We start from the raw sequence: 16,222 nt of genomic DNA, 5'->3' as shown, positions 1-16,222 counted from the left end.
TAAGAAAACTCTTATTTATTATTTATTTATAACCACACACGAATATTCTTTAGCAGCCCCTTGCCCTGCCTGAGGACTATCTCACTTTTCCAGAGTTATTAGGATGGCGGATGCTTCTTATACAGTAAGGTTGACAAAACTCTTGGCCCAACGTAATGACAACCCATCGGCCTATGGCATCCTGCTCCCATCTTTGCATCTAGTGCCATGATTGATCTGCAAGCTGTGACATGAAGTGGGCACAATCTTTTCTGTCTAAAGATGACACATCTGAGACAATGAGGTGCTATAATTTGCTCAGGGTCACAGAGCTCAGAAAAGGTAGAGACTAGGTTTGAATTGTGATTTGAATGAAAGCCTCTTAAATTTAGAGGGAGATAAGATCTAAGGGTTAGTTCAAGGAAGTGATTTCCATTATTATCTCTTTCCTTGTCTTGCAAGGCCCTATTCTGGAATTCCACCTGATGTGATTCTGCTTTTGAAGCTTTTCTCTGGTTGAAAGCAAGAGATACCTTCACTTCAAGCCTCGCCCAACCCGAATTCTTTCAGTACAACATTAGGGACACCTATGGACAGACAGGAAGGGACAATGATGTTCACTCCTAGGACTCTCAAAAGAAGGGACGGGCCTGCACATACACTGGCAGCCGGCTCCTGAAAAGGGCTGCGAAGGGCTGGGCCCCAAAAGCTGGGGCCATGTCCCAGCTGAGAAAGAAGGCAGTGCTGTAGCTGGGCCCATAGCAATGGAAAAGAACGACAAGTGAGAGGCGACACAAAGGCCAATGTTGGAAGCTCTAAGAAGGGAGGATGGAGTTGTATGACAATGCTGAGGACAGTATGTGCGATGCCTATGGTCCTGAGCTGAGAATTCTCTGTCGCCATGTGTCTTAACATTGTTTTGAAGAAAGTGAATGTTAGATCGTGATTTATGCGTGTCCCAAACCCCAGGCTTTGACTTAAATGAGTGAATAATGGATGGCAGAGGTCCAAACTTCCTCTCCTGGTATTTTCTCCATATGCCCTCATTCTAGGTGATTACACTTTTTTATGCAATAAGACAAGTTAGCTCATGTAATGGTGAGTGACCAAACTCAAGAATTCTTTGTGTGGTGAATCCTTTTCTACCCAAACTGAGGGTCATGGACATTTTCAGGGATAGCGTGTGTTTAGAAGAACACAGAAAAAGGCCCTCCTAATCGCCTTCCCCATTGTACATTTGGTTTACTTTAACATTCTGGCCAAAGAGACCCAGGAATACAATTCTTCTCTGTAAGCCCATAGGCTCAAAATGAAAGAGGTTCTTTTCCTCTGGGACAGGACCAACTACAACATTATAGGGATTCACATGGGTTTTGATACATGGTGCTTGGGTGTCAGTGCCCCTAAGAGTCAACCATTTTGCTTTGAAAAGCATCAACATGTCACAATCTCCCTTGAAAACAAAATAGCTCAGCTACACACATAGAATGGAAAGCATATCACAGCATTTTCAATGACTATACTTACATCTATTCATCTGTATTTTGTAGTGATTTTCAAGGACCCTGAGCCCTTGCGAATTTTTAAAAGGAATACCTTCCTATGTCCAAAAGTCCAACGTACCTGGTCTTTCCCTTACATTCTCAAAACCTGCATTAGAATTGCACATCTCAAAACTAGGCTTCGATTCCTTTCTAAGGACGTGCTCATAATTCCAGATCTCTTCTTTAAGGTAATGAACTAGTCATACCTTCCAGCTCCCTGCAGCCAAGTTCTGCAGGGCGCCTGCCGCCCCTTCCAGCGTGTCTGCGTTTGAGCACTCAGAGAGCAGTGTGAGGTAGGGTTTGACTATTGATGGGTGCCACAGCATCTGGATTCCTTTTGGTGGTTCTGCACAGTCTGGAAGAGGTCCTACTCCATCCCACTGGTGGAAGAAAAATAAGAGAGTAAACAGCTTTAACATCATTTACGTTTCCCAACTTTGCCTTCTGTCAATGTTGTAGACAAAAACAAAAGCAGGGTGTCATAACATTTGGTGAACATCTATTACATACAGGGTAATGTCTTACTAGACCAAAAACAGGATAGCCACTCCTGCCCACCAAAAGCTTATGGTGGAAAGTGGGGGGTGGTGGAACGTGTACATAAGTGAATGTAATTGACAGTAGAATGTACAAGCTCTCTAAGAATGGTGGTAGCACATTACTCGAAAAAGGAAGAAGAAATATATTAATTTTGATGGGCAGAGTGGAAGAGGGTTAAAGACCAAGGTAGCATGTCTCACAGTTAGCATACAACTAGCATAACACAGGACAGATTAATAATTAAACACCCTCACTTCTTAAGCCTCAGTGCCAACTGATTAATTCTTATATAACTTGTAAAATACACATTTGTTTGCTTTTGAATTCTATCATGGGATCAGAGGCATCAAACAGATGTCAGAACGGACACAAAGGAGAAAATTGCCATGGTTTATTAGATGCATTGACCTAGCTAAAGGCAAATTTAGATCTTATGGCGATTCCGATAGTTCAGTTTGCTTTGAATTGGATCTAATGAATAACAGGAGAACGTGTAATTAATAATTAACTCAAATAATTAAAAAACGATCACTTATTGCGTAAGGGAGTTATCAGCAGACCATTAAAAAATGATAGTTACGAAGACTGTATAGCAACGTGGACAAATGATTATGATAAAAGTGAAATGAACAAAGCAGGATGAGAAGTAGTAAGGGGTTTGTGCTTTTTACCACGTAAAATGCAACAGGAAAACATGTATGATAATAAAAACTTATTAACAAAATGTTTATGCCTTTCATTTTTTCTACATTTCAAATTTTGTTACCTTTATATTTTTAAAAACGTTAAAAATTATAATAGTGATTCTGATCTTTGATCACACACAGCCTTTGTCTTTTGGGAAAAATGAAGCCAGCAAATATAATGAGGGTAGAAATGAAGCAAACTATATGTTTAGAAAAAATACTCCCATATTCACTTCTGAGAAAAATCATAGTAACAGAAAATAATCCTTTATAATTTCAGGGTGGGAGCATCAAGTTACTTAACTGCTTATTAGTGTTTATTAACAGTTACTTAAGATATAGTCTAAATGACATACACTAACCTTTCCTGCAGATATCCATGTGCCTACATATACGTGCAAGTGTGTGTATGTATATAAATACAAAAATCACAAAATCTGTGTTTCTTAGTTCTGACAATTTGACTGGAATATAGGCTTACTTCATATCTTTGTAACATTGAAATGGAAGTCTGATGGTGAAAATGTAAAGTTACTTAACTATCACAAGTCATTTCAAGAATTTCATTATTTTCCAAGAGAAAAATTTAAAACTCATGTCTTTTTTTCTCATTTATGATACAGCTTAGTCTAAGTGAAGGCCAAAGCTCAGATATGAATAATATCCCATGGATGGATGTTGGACATCCCACGGAAGATCATTTTCAATGAGAGTGTCACTCAATTTTAACTCTGTAACAAGGACACTCAAGGTGGGGGAATCTGCTTGTTCTTTGAATCAAAGCCACTTTTAAACCCTTCCGAAATGACTTTGCACCTGTGCAAGCGTGACACCAGCACATCTCTTTTAAATACAAAAAATAACAAAATGGGAAGTGAACAGTCTTCTCACATTGCTCTTGGCTCATTCTTTGAGATGGGCTCACTACACTGGATCAAGCAGGGCTAATACCAGCTTGTTCAGGGAAACCAGCCTGATGCTAAATCTTTCTGCTGGCACAACAGGAAATGGGAAATTCTTTTTCTTTCTTTCTTTCTTTCTTTCTTTCTTTCTTTCTTCTTTCTTTATTTTTTTTTAAGGTTTTATATTCATTCATTTATTTGAAAGAGAGAGAGAGCACTAGCAGGGGGAGAGGCAGAGGGAGAAGCAGACTCTCCACTGAGCAGGGAGCCCGATGCAGAACTCAATCCCAGGACCCCAGGACCATGACCTGAGCTAAAGGCAGACGCTTAACAGACTGAGACACCCAGGCGCACCGGGAATGGTAAGTTATTTCATGTGAGTTTTTCCCTTGTTTATCTTGTCATCTCCTTAAAACTTTTAGGCTATCGTTTTCATATAAAGATGTGATAATATTCAGAAAAATCAGGCTATGCAACTTAGAACTCAGGAGGGATGGCATTTCGGGCTCCTGCAGGGCAAGCTAACGCAACAGCGGGAGGCGCGCAGAAGCAGTATTTTCATGTCATTACAAAATGTGAGGACTAAACTCCAAGAGCACAAAAAGCAACTGTGTATCATTTGCTGAGTTTCATCTTGTTCTCCTTTCCTAACTTCTGCTCAATAAAATAGGATAAATGGCTAAATCAGTAGACAATTTTCTTCTGCTCTGACATGTGATCTATGTAGCTCTTAAATACCTCTTATTACAATCCTTTCTTAATGGCTACAGAGAGAATCTGAAGGAAATAAAAGGAAAACTGATGTGAATATGGATAATCTTTGATGGCAACTAGAAATGGAGTTCAAAGGGGATTCTCTGCTATTTCAGAACGTTGATGGCACCCTGGTATGTCAATACTGAAGAAAAAGAGTTATTTCAAAGCCAGCCAATGTATCTGGCCTTTATCTGGGTACGTTATTTCAAACTTTTACTGAGTTAACAGGGAAAGAATTATCAATCGTCCATGAAAAATAGATTTTCACCACCTATAAAAAGACCAGAAGTCTTCTTGAAGAGAGTGCTAGCATGCTCAACGTTATGTTGCCTGGAAAACCAACAGCAACAGGACCACAGGGTGAAGGTGACATCGGGATCTGACTTCGGTGGTGAAAATTTTGCACATGCGAGCTTTTAGGGCTAAGCTTCTTCTAGAGTGAGGATCCATGAGAAGTCATGGGATATGTCCACTTTTTCAGCAAAGTGGACATGCGCCATCTATAAATGTAAATACAAGACGCATCTATCCTAAGATCTGAAATGAAGGGTCCAGAGTGTTCTCATTTCCATCTTGTAAGGACCCAGCAAGAGGAGGTCATCTGTGAAACAGGAAGAGAGCTCTCAACAGATACCAAATCTGTTGGCACCTTGATCTTGGACTTCCAGCCTCCAGAACGGGGAGAAATAAATGTCTGTTGTTTAAACCTCCCAGTCTGTGGTCTTCTGTTATGGTGGCCTGAGCCGACGAAGCAGTAATCACTGTAAGCACTAAGTAAATTCGGGGTAGTAGGGTCCTCGAGCTACTCTACGACCTTTCTGCTATGGAGCTCTCTCTCGGGGCAGCCTGACAGCAAAGCAAGCAGAGTGTGTGGCGGGATTATGTTGACAGTCAATCATAGAGCAAATCAATTGATTTTGTCACCCCAAATAGTGTCACGCTCAATAACATACGACGAGCACTTTTCTTTCTGGTCTTAAATGTATAACTGTATGACTAACAGCAATAAAACAAATCAGTCAACAGTTTGAATCATTCACTTTCTAAAATTGTATCGGATTGAAAATAGGTATTCTCTGTTCAAGAAGGAAATTCTCAAAGTTTTCAGAAAGGAAGAGGATACAAGCCTCCATGTAAGAAGCCTAGGAGCTGCCCAATTCTGGACATGATGCTTTCTGCTTTGGTCAGAGTCAGGGGAGGAGAGAGACGCTGGCCACTGGTAAGAAATGTCTGCTTGGGAGGAAAGTTACACACGTATGGGGCCGTGTTATAATGTGTGGCTCAAAAAAACAAACAAGAAAAAAGTCTTTCTTTAGACTTGTTTTTAATTCTCTTGCTTCCCCACACGGCTTAAATTCTATGTAAAAGATTTTTTAGTTGGCTTGAGGATGGAAGAGTGGAAGCCATTTTTGCTCCTTATAAGAAGAGAAAGATGTACGGTATGGACAAAAATCAGGAAGTTCCCAAACCAGAAAGTGAAGATGCCCACACACCAAGAGACTAGGTAAACATGGGGATCTTTTGGGGACGGTGGCTCTCGGAGTGCTCCAATTATTGCACTCATAAAAGCCCCTACTAATAAGAAGAATTAACAAGAGACTCTCAGCTCTTCCCCTCTATCAGGCTTACACCTCCGTCGCTGGACTGGGTACCACGGAGATGCAGAGAAGGAGTGTTCCCCGAATCCAAGGGAAGGATCTACAGCCCAGAGGTGCCGAGCGACCCAGGTCTTCCCTCACAAGTGTCGCAGCCACACAAGCCATGTAAGGAGAACTTCTCCGGCTCAGCTGTGTCTTCAGAACACACTCAGAAAAGGCATCTTCACCAGTGCAATGCAACTCTGTTGCCCGTATTTCTCTAGCAATGAGGGGGCATTGCTGTCGTTACCCATGTGCAGGCTGTTCATTGTTAAGGAATTCTGGTGAAATAAACAACAGACCAAGGAAACTGGAAGATAAAGGGTGTGGATCTGTAGCAACAGGGAGACATTGGACTTTCAAATCCCACTCTTCCCTCCCAGCTGCAGTTGCACCTCGCACCATGTCAGAAGAGAAGACGGCTTGAAGATGGGAACTGTCGGGAATGTTCTCTCATGCAGGGCTTGTTTTAATCAGGCTGCAGCCTGTACTACATCCTTTAATAAGTGACAACGTACACACATGTCCATCCTCTGTCTGCCATCTTGGCTTGGCTTGGGTTGAACAGCAGAGTGACTAATAGATTTTCCCCCTACAGAGTTTCATTATCACTTCCAGCATTTTTGAGGATGAGGAAAAGGAGGCAGGAAATAGGAGTGATGAAGACCCTCTGAGCAGCTATAAAAAGCCAGGAGTGAGATGATTCTTGTGTTGACTCTTAGGAATTTTGAAGAAGAGGGTAGCTTAGGTATGTGAGGTCCCCTGGGCACTGTTCAGAAATCAATGATGGGGGGTAGGGGGTGAGCCTGTGCAAAGAAGGGACACAGGTGGTGGCCAACGAGCTGTATTTCTGTGGCACACATTGTCTCTAGGCTCTCCTTGAAGAAGATATGAAGGGTTTTGCATTTGAGAGATCAGAAACCTGTGTTAAAGGGGAAGGATATATTTTCTGAATCAAGTACCAGACTAAGGGAGATTCAGGGATAGCCTTGCTGATTCATCTCTGTGGGTGTGGAGCCAAGGGGCACACATCCCTCAGGAAGAGGTGGAAGGGAGGTCGGTGATGTTGCCTACTCCAAGGACTGGCCACTGTGCTGTGCCCCACAGACTAGTGTTATCAAGGCTGTTCCACACCACCAGGCTTGCCTGCCCTTTCTCCCAGTCATTGTGATGGAACCAACCAGAACACCCCTCTAGAATTCTCTCTGCTCCTAACTTCTCATCCACATCTTTTGTAACCTGGTCCAGGACCTATCTTTTACTTATTTTTTCCATTATCTACCTTTTAAAGGGGTCCTTGACATGCCAACCCCCTCAGGTAATCCTATAGTTTTGTTTATATCTTTGGCGATCCATCCCTCAAAGCCAGTCTAATACAGTGATTCTCGACTGAAGGGATTTTATCATCCAAGGGGACAACCGACAATGTTGGAGACATTGTTGATTGCCACAACCAGGGGAAGGGGTACTATTGGCATCTGCTGGGTAGAGGCCAGAAATGCTGATAAAATCCTACAATGCACAGGACAGTCCCCACAACAGAGAATTATCTGGTTCAAAATGTCAAGAGTAGCGAGGCTGAGAAACCCTGATCTAGTAGTATAACACACAGAGTATCTTTTTTGAAGACTGATTTATTTATTTTAGAGAGAGAAAGAGGAGGAGGAAGGGCAGAGGGAGGAGGGAGAGAATCCCAAGCAGACTCCCCACTGAGTGCAGAGCCCGATGTGGGGCTCGATCCCATGACCCTGAGGTGGAAATCAAGGGTCGGATGCCAAAGCGACAGAGCTATGCAGGCACAGAGTATTAATTAATGGCATGAAGCACTGAATGGTCAAATGTCAATAAGGAAAGCAAATGGGAAGCCTACGTCGGATTTTAAGTCTGTAAAGTCGCTGAAAGGAGAACAGCAGCATTTTTAGGTGAGGGGATATATTTTACAGGACAGGAGCGGCAGGAGGAGGAGAATCTCATTCATTCATGGGCAGTGACAAAGGAGAGTCGCTGCAGAAACATGGACAGCCGTGATCTCGCAGGCTCGTGTGACCTGCTGCTTTGAGGACATGAAATATCATGTCTTGAGTCACCAGGCTCCCGGCATATGGTGAGGTGAAGGCACAGGGAGGCCAGCCACGAGGAATGAGCAGCAGCTCAAATAGCAGATGGTTCGTAAAGAAATGGTAATAAGCAGCAAGCGAAAAAGCATGCTTACTAATAAGATGGAGACTGGAAGAAAGGCAACCTGCGATATTAACAAATGAAAACTTAAAAAGCACCAGGAAAGCCACGAAGGGCAGACCCATCCGGGACGATAAATCGCATCAGCTGCCACTACCACCCAGCGTGATGAAGACAAATTCTGGCTTACGTGCCCAGATTCCTGTGGTCTCGAGAGTTCACTTTTAAGAATTTCTCTTTGAAGAGCGATTAAGGGTGTGGGCGCGATTTAGCTCCGCAAGTTTATTACAGTTTACATTAGTTAAGATTCGGAAGCAGCTCCATTTTCTGATCACGGGGGCCCGGTTCACACATCACGGTACACCCCTACACCCCTCCAGTGCGATTCCCGGCAGCCCTCTCTCCGTTCTGCTGGCGACAATTTGCTGGCAAGGAAAAAGGTCATGCTGAGTCACGGGATACCCTAGCGTCCAACAATACGCAGAGGGAGACGAGTGGCTGTCACGCCCACACCTGTTCTCCCCGGCCGTGCTGTGCCAAGGTGGGCGGCGGGGGCGCTCACCGAGGGCCAGTAATCAGGGGTTGCACTGTTGGCAGAGAATTTGCCAACAGTGAAATAAATAAAAGTGAACTTTTCATTACCGTGTGCAGACAACTCTCAACAATTTCAGTAATAAAATATGCCCCCCTCACAGGGACAGAAAGCTGTTGCTGCACCCCCTGAGGTATGCCACGGCGCCCCCTTTGCCTTAGTTAAGAGAATGCCCTGGGGTCACAGTTGGCCCGCAAATATGCTACACTCCCTGCCCCCCTTGCACTTTGGGTTTTAACCTGACCCGATACAGAACAAAGAAGGGGTGAGCAATAGTGATGTATGTGACTTTTAGGCGGGCCCTGGAGAGAAGGACACTCCCCCCTCCCCTGTCGTCTTTGTGCCTTTCCTGCTCCTGGACGATGGACACGGAGAGCCATCGTGAGCCATGAGAAGGAGGAATTATCCCAAAGAGGAGAACACGATAGATCTCAGAGCCTCTGAAGACTACAGATCAGGGCTGCCAGCAGCATCGACCTTCACATTAGCTGGAAGGACACTTATCTACTCTCAGGACACTTATACACTCTAAGAGTTTGGCTGTCTGACATGCGCCCTAACTCATACTCACATCAAGGTCGTCAACCTGTATTTTGAAGGGTTAAACAAAGCTGTGCATAAACGTGGAGAGAGATCTGAAAGGATATGTGCCTGCTACAAACCGCAATCGTGGCTCTGACTAGGAGGCGGTGGTGGACGTGTGCGTATTCTTTTCATCTTGTACCTTATTGCTAATTTACTCAGATATAATTTACATGTTAAATATGCATGTATATATATGCATATTTACACTTGCTTATAATTAACATCCAATTTGTCCGAAATAAGGAGAAACTTCTTTAAAATTCAAATCTCCAATGTGATTTAAACCACCAAGAAAATTCATTGTATGCTTTGGGATACTGATCACTAGTAAGGGTCAGAGTCTCGTTTCTGGGCCAACAGCATCCATATGATGCAGTGGGCAATGTGTGACGCTCACAGAGAAGTGATCCCAGACACAAAGTCCTGAAAATCCCAGGAAACCTTTCGGGCAATGGGATTTCGTGACATCTAATACCATTTATGTGTCACGTGTGAACACCTTCAGAACAAGGCATGATGAAAAGTATTGCTTCTCTGGGGGACTCTGAGACACACCTGTACACACTTGTTGACATGAATCCCAAGCTCTCAGATGACTATCGTAAGACAGAACGTTTGTCAGGTTTGGTGGTCTTTGCAGATGCAGAATATTGACTAACATGATAAAATGCAGCATTCTCATGAGAAGCCGGGTAACAGTTTGAACCAAAAATGGAAAGAGAAGGTCTACAGAACACTCTTGGCTCACAGCAAGAGTGGAGGCAGAGTGTCACCAAGAAAGAAATGGATGAGGCTGGGACAAGTCACGGCTGAGAACATCTCCTCGAAACACCTCCCCAGCAAGGGGCAGAGGCTGTCGTGGACTCAAAACTGAGAGTCACTCAGCATAGCCGGTTCTGGGTGTTGGGCTAGAAGTCAATGAGAAACTGGACTCACCCAGTCCTTCTCCTCGGCAGATCCCCACTCTATGGGACAGGCTATTGCACCAGATCAGCACTAGACGAGAAGTTTCAATAAAACCAGGAGAAAGTAGATTAAAGGATGAGTAACTCTTTACTTGGAGGAGGTCCTGGAAGGATGGAGGTGATATTTTATTTGGTCTTAGACGATAATTTTCCAAGTAGTAGAAGAAGGGGAGGAGAAGGCCAGACAGAGGAAAAGCATGAACAAAAGCTCAGAGGCTGGCCTGCGGCCCAGGAAAACATATAGGTGGACGTTCTGCCAAGACATGTTCATTATCATGGAAAAAATAAGAGGGCATTAAAGGTGTTATGCAGAATCTCATTACTATTGCTTTTGTGTCTAAAATATCATGGTGATATTATAAATGAAACTTCCTGCTGTTCCATGCATAGTATCTACAATGTAAGCAAGAGGTAGAAAAGAGCAATAATACTTACTCTTAAATTGATCACAACTCACTAGACTGTGAAACAAAGATTACTGGGAGAAAGTCGACCATACGAAAATACCAGATTAGAATCATCTTTGAATTCTGATAGGTTTAATGTCCTCACCCATGTGGATACCTATTTACCCACATGAACTAAACATTCACAAGTGATATTGAAGCAGAAAAGAGAAGTTCTGAGTTCTGGGCATCTTGCTTGTCTTGCTTTGTTCTTTCTTTTTTCTCAGCAGTTCCTCTGCACTGTCAAGCTCACACTGAGTGGGTCTTGAAGGCTCAGGTCTGCTCTGGCCGGCAGCCAGTGGTACTCTTTAGCACAAATCCACTTTTGAGCACCACCGGTCCCAGGATATCATCCCAGGAACCTGGGCCATATCCCAAATTGAAAAACAAAAGATGCTTATTTCTACAAAAGGTGGAAAAGTAAATACAGCAGTTTTGTCTACTTGCATTTCCCTGGACCCCAGTCTTCGTAGTGCTTCCCCTGTCCCACTGTGCCCGGTGACTGGCACAGAGCCCTGTTAGACGGCGGTGGAACCCCTGACAGGTGAGATGGGCCTCCTGGTATGTGACGTGTAGACTGTTTGATGGGCAGGGGTAGGGTTCTGCCTGAAAAGGGCCAGAGAGACCAGCAATTTCTTATAATTTGGCAACAGGCACTGAACACAGAGTCCGTAATTAATAAATTTGCAGAGCCATTTTGGATCAGAATATGATGCTCAGAAATGTTAAATACTTCTACACTCAGGCTCATAGTCTGACGGTTCCAGCATGGTTCAACAGCAACCATTTCTTTCTTTAAAAAAAAAAAAAAAAGATTTTATTTATTTGTTTGAGAGAGAGAGAGCCCGCACATGCGCCAAGCAGGGGGAGGGAGCGGGACAAGCAGACTCCTCAGTGAGCAGGAGCCCCATGCTGGCCTCTATTTCTCAACCCTGAGATCATGACCTGAGCTGAAATCAAGAGTTGGACGCTTAACCGACTGAGCCACCCAGGTGCCCTAACAGTAACGATTTCTTGAAATAATAGCGACCGTTTCTTGTTGTATCATGTATTTCCTTGAATTATTCCAATTAAGAATCTAAAGGATGAAGCCTCTGAGATTTTTATTGTAACTGAATCTGACCTTTACAGTATCATAGCATTTTCCTCAGGTAGAGAATAACAATGCCAAAGGTAAGAGTCAACATAAATTTCTGGGATACAGCAAGCTCCACAGGCAATCATTAAACCAATTACGATTTTTATCACTTTGACTTCCTGGTAAAATCTCTGGTTCCTCTGTCTTAGGAAGTATGTGTTGTGGATTAGACAACTTTTCATCTTACACAGCTCCTTGTACACCTTTCTCTGGGCATCTTAAATTTAAGAGAAGAAAACGAATACATTCTTATAAGCAAATGATGACTTAATCAGTTCATGCTTTCTAAAATATTATTTTCTAAATGGTATTTGAAAAGATTACAAATGTAATGCCTATTAGAAAATTCGTAAATATGCCAAGTACAAAGAGAATCATTATCCTCTGTCTTTGATGTTACTGTACTTTCTCTAGAAACATGTATGTATATTTACAATTACCAATATATAAAAATACACATATTTTATATTTTCATGTGACACACATTTGGCAAAATCAGCCAGGTTTTATCTACAGCATGTCTATAACTCTATATACACTCCTGTTTTTCTATTATTTTTCTTCACCTCACTTTGTATCATATATTCTCTCTAATCATTATATATTTTTTGAAAACCTGACTTTATGAGCAACAGAGACTCAAGAGAATGGATATCTGACCATCTTTAAAGCTGTAAACCTAGAACTTTCCGGAAGCTTCTAGGTGAGTTAAATCAGTCTGCAGGCTCTGAAGGCAAAGATGGGGATGCTTTGTTCTAGACAGGCCTGGGGACATTTCCATTTCTCACCTTGCTGCAACCTGTTAATAGTGATGAATCAGGGCCTTGGTTTCCTCTCACTTGAGACAGCTGGCCTTTAATTCCTTTAGACTATTCGCAATGGCCGCCTGGTTTACCGCAAGTGCAAAGCACATTCCTCAGGGTGAAGCACGTTCTCCCTGCTGACCCCAGGCTGGTGCAAATGCCCATTTTCCCCAGCAGGTGGCGCCATCTAGATTCAGTTCCCTCCAGGGGACCAGTCAACAGGCTGGGAGCGCTGCCAAGGGATGGGCCACCTTATCCTATCCTGCTCCTTCATGTCTGATGCTCTCCCCCCGCCATCGCCAGACCTTTCAGCTGTGCCTCCCTTCCACTGGTTTTAAATGCAAGATGGCTTTTAGTCTTGACTGTTTTTAAATATACTGAACTTGACAGACATTGCAAACAAACATAACTACTGTTTACATTAAAGTTTTTCCTAAAATATGTTTGTATTATATTAGAGCACAGTTAAAAGTCTTTTACAAAACTATCACCTGACCAAAACCATAACTTTGAAGTTTCTTTATAAACAACAGTGTTCTACTGTATTTTAACATGGTTGTTTCAGCAAAACTTTCTTCAAGAAATCCTTTTAGTCTCCTTAAAGAATATCATGAGAAAGAGATGGGACAAATGACCCTTATAAATCTTAATTTAGACTTTGGGTAAAAATGATAAAACTGTATTAATCTCTTCATCTTACTCAACTTAGAAAATAGCTCATCGATGTCATAAAATATGGTTCAAAAAGACAACATTCTAAGGTGGGAAATTGTTCATCATAAGGTTCCATGGAAGCAGCTAACAGCTTGAAAGGAGGGCGTCTTTTGGGGGAAGTCCATGAATATTCTCTTCTGACTCCTGACTTCTCTGGATCCAATCAATACCTAATCTCACCTGTCACTTGAAGGGCTTCAAGCCACGTGAACACACCTTGCTATTGGAAAGTTGGAAAATGGGTTGAGGGTTTGGGGCCTGCTGTTACTGATGGGACTCCAGTGACAGATGTGGGGGTCATCAGAAGGATCCCTTGAGAATCCAAACAACAACCTGGAGAGAAAACCTTGAAATCAGAGTGAATTTAAGCTCAGTTCAAACTTTTGTTTTTGTTTTTTTTAAACCAAGGCTAATGTGTTAATACAATTTCCCAAACCTGCCTTCCAAAGCTGCCTGGATCCATCCTGGAGGTTCTGGGTCTGTAGGTGGTCGGTGAGACCCCGGGGGGCTTAAGATCACTGGGCAGATTGGGAAGCACCACATTCCTGCCCCTATGCTGTTTCCAATCTTTATTATGCTCATTCACTTTCCGGGATGAAGCAGTGAAGGGACAGGGTCCTCTGGGATACAGTACTGCAGCAGGAAGCCATGAGAAGGACCCATTATACTTTTGTTAAGACATGTATTGCTTATTTGATATTAAAAAAGTTCAGAAGCCATCATGGTATGGGTAGTACCAGGAATCTGGTACTACCAGGAAGGAAGGAAAACTGAGGTATCTGACATTATTCGGTACAATGCCTGGCACACAGTAGGCATTCAATAAATACCTGCCAGTTAACCATTGCATTTACCTGATGGAAGGTTTTTAAGTGGCTGAATTAAGAACTATGGCTCAATCATCGTAAAAGGCTCCTGCTATTTGGGGAGACAGTGGACACAGAGCACTGATCCACAACAGGAGAGAAAGCAGGGTTGGGAACTTCTAAGAGGGATGGTCACCATCAAAAAGGCAAGCAGCACGTATCTTTTAAATTATGGGTATGTTGGGGTGCTTGGGTGGCTCAGTCGGTTAGGCATCTACCTTTGGCCCAGGTCATGATCCCAGGGTTCTGGGATCAAGTCCCACATCGGGCTTCTGGCTCCGCAGGGAGCCTGCTTTTCCCTCTGCCTGCCACTCTACCTGCTTGTGCTCTCTCTCTCTCTGACAAATTAATAAATAAAATCTTTTTTAAAATTATAGGCGTGTTTATGCTGGAACATACAGATCTAGAAGTTGTAGATATTCCTGGAGCAGCCCTCAGGGGCCACAAACAGCAAGAGAACTAAAGCCTAAAAAATGAAAACACTGGTGCATTCAAGTTAAATTTGGGAATTATATTTAAGAATGCGTTCCCATGAATCCTTACTCCAAGCAAAACAGCTTCTCTAATCCTTCCTCAAAGCAAAATGATTTTGAAAATACTTTGAAAAATGATGTGCTGTGATCTAAACAGATACTTCTGCATATTTATTTTGAATTAAAACCTGCTAAGANAGAGTGTTATGAGTTCTGTCCTGCTTTCTTGGTTGTTCACTCCTGAGGACAGTCAGATCTTGGGTCTGCATGACTGTTAGCCGCTGGGATATGACCACACTGTCCAGGGAAGGCTGGACACATGATCACAGTGTCCAGGGAAGGCTGGACACATGACTACACTGGCCAGGGAAGGCTGGATGCATGATCACAGTGTCCAGGGAAGGTTGAACACATGACCACACTGTTCAGGGAAGTCTGGACGCATGACCACACTGTCAGGGAAGGCCGGACGCATGAGCACACTGTCCAGGGGAAGGATGGACACATGACCGCACTGTCCAGGGAAGGCTGGACGCCTGATCACACTGTCCAGAGAAGGCTGGACGCATGACCACACTGTCAGGGAAGTCTGGACGCATGAACACACTATCCAGGGGAAGGCTGGACGCATGACCACACTGTCGGGGAAGGCCGGACGCATGACCACACTGTCCAGGGGAAGGCTGGACACATGACCGCACTGTCCAGGGAAGGCTGGACGCATGACCACACTGTCGGGGAAGGCCGGACGCATGAGCACACTGTCCAGGGGAAGGCTGGACGCATGACCGCACTGTCCAGGGAAGGCTGGACGCCTGATCACACTGTCCAGAGAAGGCTGGACGCATGACCACATTATCCAGGGAAGGCTAGATGCATGACCACACTGTCAGGGAAGGCTGGACGCATGATCACAGTGTCCAGGGAAGGCTGGACGCATGACCAACTGTCAGGGAAGGCTGGACACATGACCGCACTGTCAGGGAAGGCTAGATGCATGACCACACTGTCCAGGGAAGGCTGGACGCATGACCACACTGTCCAGACCACAGTGAGATGCAACAACCTCAGTAGCAGGGGTATCGGGCTGGCAGCTACTACTCACATTACACCCTTCCCTGGGGGGCCCAATGAGTGAAGGGTTCTGCCTCCCGAGGCTCTGGGCAGAGGGCTGGAGGTGTCTTGATTCCAGCAAGGCCAAGAGTGGCTGCCTATTGGCCTTTACTTCACTGCAGGCAGCCTACTCACAGCTGCTCGAGGTAAAGTCCATTCGCTTTGAAGAGACCTCTCTGAATTTATCAGAATTGTCCCCCAAGGCCAAGCTCCTAATGTCATTTTGTTGGAGAACTGTGAATCTGAGCCCTGCCCCCCATCCCATTTCTAACAGTAAGTGCAAGGTTACATATGGAAATGCTTCA

The 16,222-nt window shown here is 43.8% G+C and overlaps 1 protein-coding gene across 1 annotated transcript in view; it reads right to left on the bottom strand.

The window, feature by feature from the left end:
* The window catches only part of CTNND2 (catenin delta 2), a 736,406-nt gene that overhangs the window by 108,803 nt on the left and 611,381 nt on the right, over positions 1-16,222 (bottom strand). Inside the window, exon 14 of the mRNA XM_040630544.1 lies at positions 1,730-1,903. Within this exon, the coding sequence (XP_040486478.1) occupies positions 1,730-1,903 (174 nt within the window). The remainder of the gene's footprint in view (positions 1-1,729; positions 1,904-16,222) is intronic.

This window comes from Ursus maritimus, unplaced genomic scaffold (assembly GCF_017311325.1).
Source record: "Ursus maritimus isolate PB19 unplaced genomic scaffold, ASM1731132v1 scaffold_15, whole genome shotgun sequence".
NCBI lineage: Eukaryota > Metazoa > Chordata > Mammalia > Carnivora > Ursidae > Ursus > Ursus maritimus.
The sequence above is the reverse complement of the archived record's forward strand: the minus strand, read 5'-3'. Positions and strand labels throughout refer to the sequence as shown.